Below are 10,840 nucleotides of genomic sequence, written 5' to 3' on the forward strand. Positions count from 1 at the left end.
CAGGGATTACTCTCCTTTTTTTCTTTGTATTTCTAGTATTCCTAGTAGAGTGCTTAAAAAAAATTTGTGATCAACTGAAAAAACTCTGGCACATGGATGTGAAGAAACTAGACTTTGATGTAAGTAATAAATTTGATGCATACAGATAAGCATAGAAAGGCTTATATACACTGATGCAAAATGTAGTAAACAGAGCCAGAAGAACAATATGAATGAAGACTACAACCATGTACATTGTAAGAAAAACAAACAAAATTGTACAAAATAGCCAGTCAAGAAAGAAATTGAAAAAGAAAGACTTACATGGCATAAAGATGGAAGTCTGTAAATAAATTTTAAAATTTTTAAAGTTGAATATTTTAGAATTAAAAAGAACATGGATGCTTCCAAAGAATATATATGAGGAAATAGATTTCCAACTCATTTGCAGAAGTGAGGGTGTCCATGAGTGGAAAACTTTGCATATACAATTTTTATTTTTATTCAATGTAATGATCAATTTTGATAAAAAAAAATTTCTGCTCTTCTTCCCCTTTATATTTTTGCTTAAAAATACATTACGAAGAGGGAAGGATCTCTGAGAAGTGGGAAGGAGGGGAAGAGTGACAAAGGGAGAAATCTAGGCATTGTAAATCTTTTAAATCAACAGAAATCTATTTAAAAGAACATCCAAACCCACCCCACAGAGAGGAGAGTCCATCCTTCTAGGAGAGACTCAAGAGGCGCAAGGACTTGTAACCAATGATTTTTCCTTTCACCGGGGCTCCTAAAAAAGAAAATGGAGACTTCTCAGAAACGACCTCCTGGAGTACTTTCTTGCAGTGAATAAGGAGAGGAAGATCTTCCTGATTTCCTCCTACATGGAAGAATTAAGCTTCTTCTTTCATACAAATATATCAATATTTCCACTTCTGAAAGTCTCATTCTCCATAAGCTCAGGCATTTGATTGTTCCTTACATTGCCCCATCACTTAAACTCAACGACTTGTGACCTGGGTCTCCTTCTTACAATTGTGAAAGGAAGTTTAGGGGGACTGTGTGCTGTGTGTTTCACATGTAATGAAGGTTCATTGGATGCCCCATCCCAGACCAGTCTCCTACATAGAGCAGCAGTTAGAGAAAGGAGTAGGATTATGCTTAGGTATGCAACAAATGACCCCCTGAAATATGTGGAGTCTACCAGGGATGATGTTATCTGCCGCGGTGTCAGGGTTGAGGGTTGATGAATGCCTTCACTGAAGATGAATAGCAGGAGAAGTAACAGAAGGAAAAGGTCCTTCTACTTGAGCTTCTGAAGTTATCCCTGTGAAAAAGATTCCTGGGTTAAGTTGATTCCATGATTCCCATATCCATTTCTTCTTTCCCATCCCAATGGAAGAGGCAAGGCAAGGGAATGAAACCAAGGTTCAGGAATTGGCTACAAAGACCTTGAATCCACCTTCCCTCCAGGAACTTTCCCAAGGACTTGACTTTACTCAGCAGCCTCTTGTCTGTATCATCTAAGTTCATGGACCTTTGGCATGACTGCCCTCTGTAACCTATTCTCAGTTCATGCATAAATCACCAAAGGAAATTCACAGAAGACTGCCTGGTTCTCAGAAATCATGAGAGATCACAGATTCACAGGACCTCAGCAGTCATCTAGCCCCATGCATACATGAACAAGGGTTCCCTGCATAATTAGCCTGCCAGCCTATGCTTGAAGACTTTTCATGGAGGAACAAACTCACTACTTCCCAAAGCTGCCCTTGTCACTGATGAGAGCTCTTGTTATTGGGAAATTTTGCCTTATATCATGCCAAAATTTATTTCTTTGAAGCCTCTACCTATTGGGCCTAGTTCTACAGAAGAAGAATGTTTCTTCTCTTTCTTCTCGATGTACTTGGTGACTCAATGGATAAAGCATGTCAAAGAGGGATTTTTTTGAAAAGATAACTGACTCCATTTTGCCCTATATTTGTTATTATATTTCTTTCCCTGCACTTATTTCTCTTTGGCACATCCTTAACGTGAACATCTCCTTTGGTGTTTCCCTTCCCCTAATAGACTTGTAATTTAAAAGAACTCTTTGGACTTGGATTGGAACCAGGAAGCCATTCCATTCAGTTGTTAGTATCCTTATGTCAGTAGAGCATGCAGTAGAGGCTTAATAAATGTTAATTAACTAGCTGATGAAGAAGGTACAATATGCATTGCTCCAGTGTGAGAAACTATTGAAGAACACATTCTTTCTTTTTATAACAATTTGGGTATCTTCTGAATGTACATTTCCTACCTACATGCCCTACCTGATATTTCCCAAAGATTGTAGGTCATATGGTTCAGAATGAAAGTACATTCATGGGTGTATTGTGTATATGAATATATACACACATGTGTATAGGTCTGAATGTACACACATATGCACATGTGTGACACTATACACAAATGTTCATATGCAAATGTGGGTATATATGCATATAATGTGTGTTGTCTGTGGAACCATGACACACATATGTCCACCCACTTGAATCAGATACTCACATTCTTGAATGGAGAAATAAACTGAAATGTACCTGTTTGTCTGTATGTTGTGTTGGCTTATTCATGTAGTGGATAGCAAGAATCCTGAAAATTCCTACAACAAGCTTGTCATTCTTGCTGCACGCTCTAGTCCAGAAATTCTAGTATTTCCAGATTCCATCTTAACTAGATAACTGCTCCCAAATGTTTCTTTTCTCTTGTTTGTCCATTTTACCAGCAGGGAGGAAGGAATCAGCTGTGCTGTTGTTTCCTTCAGTTTCTTGCCCAAGGAACAAATGTGCAAAATATGGCAGAAAAGCAAGAGAAATTAGAAATCCTAAGGCAAGAATGAAATTTTGACTTTATCTCTGTGAGGTGAGGAGATAAGATTCATGCCTTGAATATGACATCACAAAGGCATACCTAATTTTTAAATAGACACTTAACATGTATAAGAGCAGATGGGAGCTGTCCAGGGTAGACTTGTATATTAAGAAGATATGTGTATCAAAGAAAAGCCAAGAAACCAGAAAGGATGAGCCAAGTGCAGAATGTCTGGGTCACAACACAGGGAGAAAACAAAGTGAGTTTCGTCACCAGAGTATCCTCTGGACTTCTTGGATGGAAAGAGAAACATATTACAAGCTGAGAAACAAAGGCATAGAGAAGTAACAAGGAGTTTGAATTACCTGGGACATTCTGCCAAAACGGCAACTAAGAATTTCCTGACTTTCCTTAAAAATGATTTTTATCATTCAGATAGTGAAGGAACAAACAAGAGGACATACTATGTGACTATTACTAAAAGGGAGTAATTGGATCATGTAAAGGGTGAGGAAAAAGCACCAGTGATTATGCCATCTTGGAGTTTATGACACAGAACAGTAAAAATAGCCACAGGACATGCAGCCTAGATTTGGGGAGTGAGACTGCAAAATATTCTGAGCATGGATCATCTGAATCACATAAACTACAATTCTGGAAAACAAAGTTAACTCAGATGGGCTGTGCAGTTCTCAAAAGTGAATTTTTGAGGTCACAAAGAGGAACAATTCTGATAAGAAGGAAAAAGGGAAAGTTATTTAAATAGACAAAAGTGCATGCCCAGAAAATTCACCAACGTGGATTTAAAAAAAAAATACACAAAAGCTGGAAACAAGGTAAACAAGAGAAGATGAATACAAAAACAGAGCATATAAGAATAAAGGCAGGTGCCTGGAAAACTAGGAGAAAGTCTGGCAAAAATTAAGTTTAGACCAATATCTCACACTATATATTACAATAAACATAAAATGGATGTGTGACCTGAATATTAAAGAACATACCATAAATAATTAGAAGAAAATTAAATCAGGCTCCTTAACAAACTATGTATAGGGGTTGAATTCATGAGAGAAAGGGGACACAAAAAGATTTTTTGAAATAAAATGGATATATTTCAGTTACATGAAATTGAAAAGTGTGAAGAAAATAAATGCCCATATAGGGAAGTAGTTGACTGGAAAATATTTTTGACCAAATATTTCTTACAAGGGTGAGATATTTAAGATATATAGAAATATATGAAAGCCATTCTACAAAAGATATGTGGTCAAAGGATATGAACAAACAGTTCACAAGAGAAGAAGTAATATATTAACAGTTATATGATAGAATGTTCCAAATCGCTGAAGAGAAATACAAATCAAAACATCTCTGAGGTTTCACCTCCCCTTCACCAAATTACAAAAAGTAACAAAAAGATAATATTTGCATTGGAGAGGTAGTGGAAAGAAGGCACACTAATATATGCTGATGAAGCTTCAAATTTTTCCAAACGTTCTTCAAAGCAATTTGGAATTATGGGAAGGCACTGACTAAAATGTTCATAACCCTTGCCCCAAAGATTCCTTTGCTAGGCATATACCACAAAGATCAATGACAGAGATGACAGAGAGCTAGGTGGCAACTTAATTCACTGGACCTGGAATTGGGAAGACCTGAGTTCAAATATGGCCTCAGAGATTGAGTAGTTATGTGACCTTGGGCAAGTCATTAACCTCTATTTCCCTTGGTTTCTCAGCTACAAAACAGTTGTGATAATAGTAGTGTTGTTGTGAAGATAAAGTCAAAAAATATATATTTGTAAACCACTTAGTACAGTGCCTGGAGCATTCTGGGTACTATATGAATGTTAGCTATTATTATTTATTCGGAAAAAAGATCTAATGTGGAAAAAAATATTTATACTAACATTTTTGTAGTATCAGAGAACTGAAATATTTATACCAAAACTTTTTTAGTAACAAAGAAACAAACTAGATGTGAATCTTGGCAGCATGGCTGGACAAGCTGTGGTGGATAAGTATTATGGAACGTTATTGTAACTGTGAGAAAAATTAATATGACACATACAGAAAAATATAGGAAGATGTGAACTGATGCAATGGGAAGCAAGCAGTAGCAGGAAAACCATAGGCAAAAATTCCTATAAAATGGAAATGGAAAGACCAAAAATGAAACTATTGAAAATGGAGGTGAAAAAAATAATATTGAATGCCTTTGACACCAAAGAAGAGAAATGAAAAACTAACTCTTGCTTTCGGGACTGGACTCTTGGGGTGAAATATTCCATATGACAAGTATTTTTTGGATATATTTTGTCTGTATTTGATCCAGTTTTGCTTGACATTTTTTTCTTTTCAACATTTATTATTAGCTATAGTTCTCTTGGAGTGGGTCAGAATCATTGGGAAATGTATGTAACTGAAGAGCAAAATTTATTCAAAAAAGCTTATTTTTAAAAAAGAAAGACAGGAAAATGTAAGACCATAAAAAGTGAAACTGGTGATCTATGTTAAATACAACAATGAGGGTGGTGTTTTTAAGGCTATAGTGGGAGGTAGGGGATAAGGAACAAGAAATGGATAGGGACAAGGGCTGGGCTACATTGAGAAGCTAACTAATGACAGAGAGAAAACATTGTTGCTCAACTGTGAGCTTGCTTCTCTTTTTTCTACAACTAATAACTTTTGGTGAGAACAAACATAAATAATATGGAGATGAAACCAGAGATAGTAAGGAGAGGGTGTATCTGTCCTGACAGATGAATACACATCATCTGGTCCAGAGGAATAGCCTTTTCAGATCCTAAGATAACTGGAGTTACCACAAGAGATACCAGCATGGGTTCAAGGAAAACAGGTCATTCCAGATGAACTTTATTTCAATTTAATGACAGGATCATTGCCAATTAGGGAAATGTCATAGACCTAGATTTCACAACATATTTGACAAAGACCTCTATGGTGTCTCTCAAGGAAAGATATAGAGCAATGGCTTTTATGATTGACTAAATTTAGAACTGGTAGAAAGTCTGGACTCAAAGTCTGATGATCAGTGGATCAGAGATAATATTTGGTGGGGCATGTCTGCAGTGCTATGGCATGAGAAACTAGCTGTAACTCCTGCTCAGTATTTCAATCAATGATTTGCATGAAGTAATTGATAGAATCTTTCTCACATCTAAAAGATGAAAGAAAACTGGGAAGGTTAATTAACATACTAGAGAGCATAGTTGGTATCCATAAAGTGGGCAACAGGAAAGAACAATGGGCTGATGTCAGTGAATTAAATTTTTAAAAGACAAATGGAAAGTCCTATGGTGGGGTTGGAGACTATAGCTAGACAACTGTTTGTGTAAAAATAAACAGATGGATTCAGGGATGATTAAACTCCTTAAGAGTCAACAATGTGACGTGGCAACCAGAAACGTAAAGGGATCTTAGTATGTAGGGATAGAGATACAATATGCAGAATGATGGTAGGAATGGCCCTATTGAACTCTGTCCTAGAAAGAGCACAGCTGGACTGTTGTGTTGTCAGGGATGCTATATTTTAGGAAGGAAAAGAAACTGGAGCATGTCCAGAGCTAAGAAACCAAAATGATGAAAGGACGAGAAGCTGCTCCATATGAGCATAGTTGGAAGGAAATTGGGCTATGATCACTAAGCTTCTGAATTTCTTCTATACAAAAGATAAATCAAGATGATTCTACATGATCCCAGAGGAAGTAGGAGTGATGACTGGAAGGGAAAGAGGGAAACAATCTGCCTCCATATATGAAAAAGAAAACTTAATCATCTGAACTGGCCAAAAGCTGGCCAAAAGTCAGAAGGTAGTGACTTTGGTCATTCTTTGTAACTTATATGTTGGTTACTTTTACTGAAAAATTGCCATGCCACACCCCCACCTACTACTTTTTTATTCCATATTAAAAGGGATGGATTTTTAGGCAAAGTAGAGGATGCAAAAAGTGGGAAATGTAACTGATGTACAACCAAAATATAAATATAGGGAATATGCTTGCAGTTTTACTAGTGAAGGAATGCCCGGGTCAATTTGTCTACAAAGTGATTTATTAATGGAATGTCATGTCACACGCACTGGTAAACAGAGCTAAGAAAACTATCTCTACCCATGGAATGTGGTGTCTTCTCTGGAACTAGGAGTACCAGAGTTGCCTAGGGTGTGGAGAGGTTAAGTGATTTGTCCAGGAACAAACAACCAGTTTCTGTAAGAAGTTAGAATTCTCCCCAGGTCTTCTCCATCCATGCTTCCTTTCCAATAAATAAATATATCAGTTAAAACATTTCTTAACGCTGTGACTTTCATGTTCCTTGATGTCTTCAAGGATATATGATCATTTGTTAGAAATGTTGGACAGAGAAATTGTGTTCTTATAAGGTTTGGATTAGGTGGCTTTCAAGGTGCCTTCCTACTCTGAGATTCTGTGTTTCTGGGATTTTTTTTCACAAAGGACAAAATTATTAACATCAACCTGGGAATAACACCTTGTTTTATTTTTTGTGTTCTCTTCTTCCCATCCCCTTCCTTTTCACCTAATGATACACACCTGCCTTTCTCTTCTTCCATTTGGTGAAGGCCACAAAGCAGCTAATCATCAGGATGGCTGCTAGAAGGATGCTCGGGGCAACAGCCCACAGATTCCACTTGGAGGGCTTCTCAGGGACTGCAAAAGGGAAAAAGTTAGCAAATTAAAGGGACTGAGGGAATTCGATTTCTCCATGGTGTAATGGGGAGAAAGCCCAGTAGGAACTTTGCCCTTGGACCCTTTACCAGGCAGGGATAAATATGGGCAGGAATTAACTCAATCCCATGCTTGGCCTTCAGGGAATGGGCCTTGTAGCTTCACTGAGACACTCACCAGGGTACACAGCTGGTGTCTCCAGCTGACTGTGATCTGCCACACAAGAATAACCTGTCCCTGTGTCTCCTGGTGGGATCTCCAGGGAGATTCGGAGATAGAAGGTGTCATCAGAATTCGGCAGGGTGCCGCTGGAGCTCTCTTCCCCCCATATAGCACCATCAATACCCCTCTTCCAGTGCATCAGGATGGATTGTGGGTAGAAGCCTGTGGCTGTACAGGAGAGGCTGATAGTGCCGTTGGGGAAATCTCGGCGGGACACATACACCTCAGGTGGTACTGAAGGCAGAAGACAAGAGAGAAGTAAGAGGCCATGCCTAAAGTGAATTAGGATGCTTTGGTCCCCACATCCTCCCTCCTCCCTCTTACCCCGTATTGACCAACTCTGAACTCTTTCCTTCCTGCAGCAGTATCAGTTGTCTCTCTCTTAGCATCTAAGACCCTGGTCTGTACACATTTGTGCTTATGTTTTTGTTGTTATGTTATGTTGTCATTTGGGCTGTTTTGGAAGATGGGCTATGAAAACCCAGAATGGAATGCCTGGGGGTAGAGGGAGCTCCCCCTTCTTACAGATCCTCAAACAAAAATGGTATGATTACTTATCCGGTTCATTTTATTTTTGACAGTAGCATTGGATTTTCTAATATTTCCACCTCATATTATAAAGCAAAGTGCTTAACCATATCATGATACTTTATTTTGTCATATTATGTAACGATGGTGACAAGCAGCAACTTTACTTCTTTGTTGTCTTAAAATGCAGCTGTTTTCCTCATATATGTTATGATATTATTATTTCTTAAAGTTTAACTTCTGTTCATTTTATTTTTACATGCATATATGTATATTAATGTTTTGTTGATATCTTTTATTTGTACATTATAAATATTTATAGATTACTCACTTTCTGTGAGAGGTCTGTTTTAACCAGACAAAATGCTTCAGTAAAACAGTGACCTCATCTACAGAGGCCTGCAATAATTCACATCTTTAGCACCCCCACCTTTGTTTTTTTTAAATTAACAGAAATCTATTGAATATATCTCCCCATATGTCCTACTGGAAAAAAAGAAAAAAAACACATTTCTCGTACCAAACATTACCCAGACAAAACAAATTCTGGAAAGCAATTGGGAATTGTGTAGAAAAAGATTACTAAAAACGCATTCCCTTTGACACAACTCTAACGCCCGCGGCCCTACACACGCAGAAAAAAAAAAAAAAAAAAAGAGGAAAGGGGTCCAACATGTACAAAAATCCTTAGAGTAGCTCTTTTTGTAGTGGCCAAAATGTGGGAACTGAAGAGAACCCATCTGCTGGGGAGTGGCTAAACAAAGTGTCGTATATGGATGAGATGGGATATTATTGCGCTGAAAGAAATGAGGAAATACATGGTTTCAGAAATACAGAAATGCTTGTATGAACTGATGAAAAATAAAATAAGCAAAACCACAAAAAAAAATTTATGCCATAACACCAATTGTGTAAAAATCAACACTTTTGAATGAAGACTTTACAATTAAGAATTTTAAATGCTGAAAAATAATGAAACGAGCAGAACTTGGAGAATAGTTCATACAATAACAGCACTACAGAGCGGACAAACAACTTTGAAAGTTACAAGAATTATAATCAATGCTATGACAATCCACACTCCACAGGACTAATGATGAAGCATTCTACACACATTTGACTGACGGGGGGGGAGGGGGAGATTTAGGGTACAGATGAGACTTTTTTAACATGACCAATGAGAGAATTTATTTTTCTTGACTAGGTGTACTTCCTACAAGGAATTTGTTTTTCTTTTTCCCTAACTTGGCAAGAGATGGGAAAGAGAGAAATGTATTTCTTCTCATTAAAAAATAAAACTCTAATTAAAAAAGGAGAGAAAGCCAAGTAAAAGAGATGTTATGTTCCTCCCATAGATCAAAACTTTTCAACCCTCTAAAAATATATTCATGTTAGTTAACAAATCAAACATTAATTTTAAAAAGTAAAATCAAGGAAAATTCATAACCTAGGAAGCATAACTCCTATCACAAATTTATGGAAGAACAGAGACAAAAATTTCTCAGGATAGCAATGATGGAGAAATTGTAATGTGCAACATTGAAGGAAAAATTCACATGGAGAAGACCACAGACTCATTTGAATATTTTTTTTCCAATTGAGAGTTGCTAATAGCACAACTATAATCTGTGGAATATGGAAGTTCACAAAACTGAAATAAAAAGTAATCCTTAGGCTACAAAAAAATTGGAGGGGAAGCATTGCCTTAAAGAACCTACAGAAATCTCCATACCATACTGAGGCATCAGAGTAGGACTTCCATCATCTGAATAAATGAATAAAGATAATTTCTCAAATTTCTACTAGGAATATCATTGCATTGTTAGACAGAGCTACATTCCAGGTCTTCTAGCTCCTAATTCCAATGCTCCTGCTACAAATATGGAGGAGATGACTTGGTAAAGGGGGAGGGAAAATGTACTCACACTTTTCTTTCATGCTTGAATTCTGAAGGATTTTCTGCATGATTCCAACACAATATCTCTTACTATAACGTTTTCTCATTTCAGTCCAGAAAGGGTGTTCCAAAATAAATTTGAAGCTATGAGCCTTAGGGTTCAGAACCACCCATTGTCCTTCGAGCCCTTCGAACTGGATCAAATCTTCTCCATCAAAGCCATATTTTATAAAGGTACTCAATAGGATATCTCCATCTAATTCACAACTGAAATAAATCTGAAATGTGTGGTTCCCTGTGGGGAAGAAAAACATGGAATACTCTGGGAGAAAACTGGGTATGGAGAAATTGATGGAGGGAAACTCTGTCATGGATCCTGGAAGAAAAAGGTATTTGTTTTGTGAAGTTTATGGGTAACTTGTGTGTGAGGTAGAAATATTCTGGTGTTTAAAAGAGAGCCTGATTCTCCAAGCCTAGGAAGAATACTAGCAAAGATAGGAATGGAGAGCTGTTAAAAGACAGAGAAGATTAGGAGTAAGTATAATTTGGTCTTTTTTATTGATTCCTCCTTATCTTCCCCTACTTTATCCTTTCAGAATCCATATGTGGTCTTTTCTTTTATTATATGGAGAACAGAAAAAGAATGTTTCTATGATTTAGAA

The 10,840-nt window shown here is 37.2% G+C and overlaps 1 protein-coding gene across 1 annotated transcript; it reads right to left on the minus strand.

Annotated features, from left to right (window-relative positions):
* Nucleotides 1-421: 421 nt before the first annotated feature.
* Nucleotides 422-10,656, minus strand: LOC138174046 (zinc-alpha-2-glycoprotein-like). Its single transcript, XM_069104186.1, has 4 exons — nt 10,207-10,656; nt 7,709-7,987; nt 7,397-7,513; nt 422-1,303 (listed from the first exon to the last, which is right to left on the minus strand). Exons 1-4 carry the CDS (start codon nt 10,547-10,549, stop codon nt 1,233-1,235), a joined length of 810 nt encoding a protein of 269 aa, XP_068960287.1. The 5' UTR covers nt 10,550-10,656; the 3' UTR covers nt 422-1,232.
* Between the last annotated feature and the right edge of the window lie 184 nt (nt 10,657-10,840).

This window comes from Petaurus breviceps, unplaced genomic scaffold (assembly GCF_028583685.1).
Source record: "Petaurus breviceps papuanus isolate PSGF00001 unplaced genomic scaffold, PetGlider_PUasm1.0 679, whole genome shotgun sequence".
NCBI lineage: Eukaryota > Metazoa > Chordata > Mammalia > Diprotodontia > Petauridae > Petaurus > Petaurus breviceps.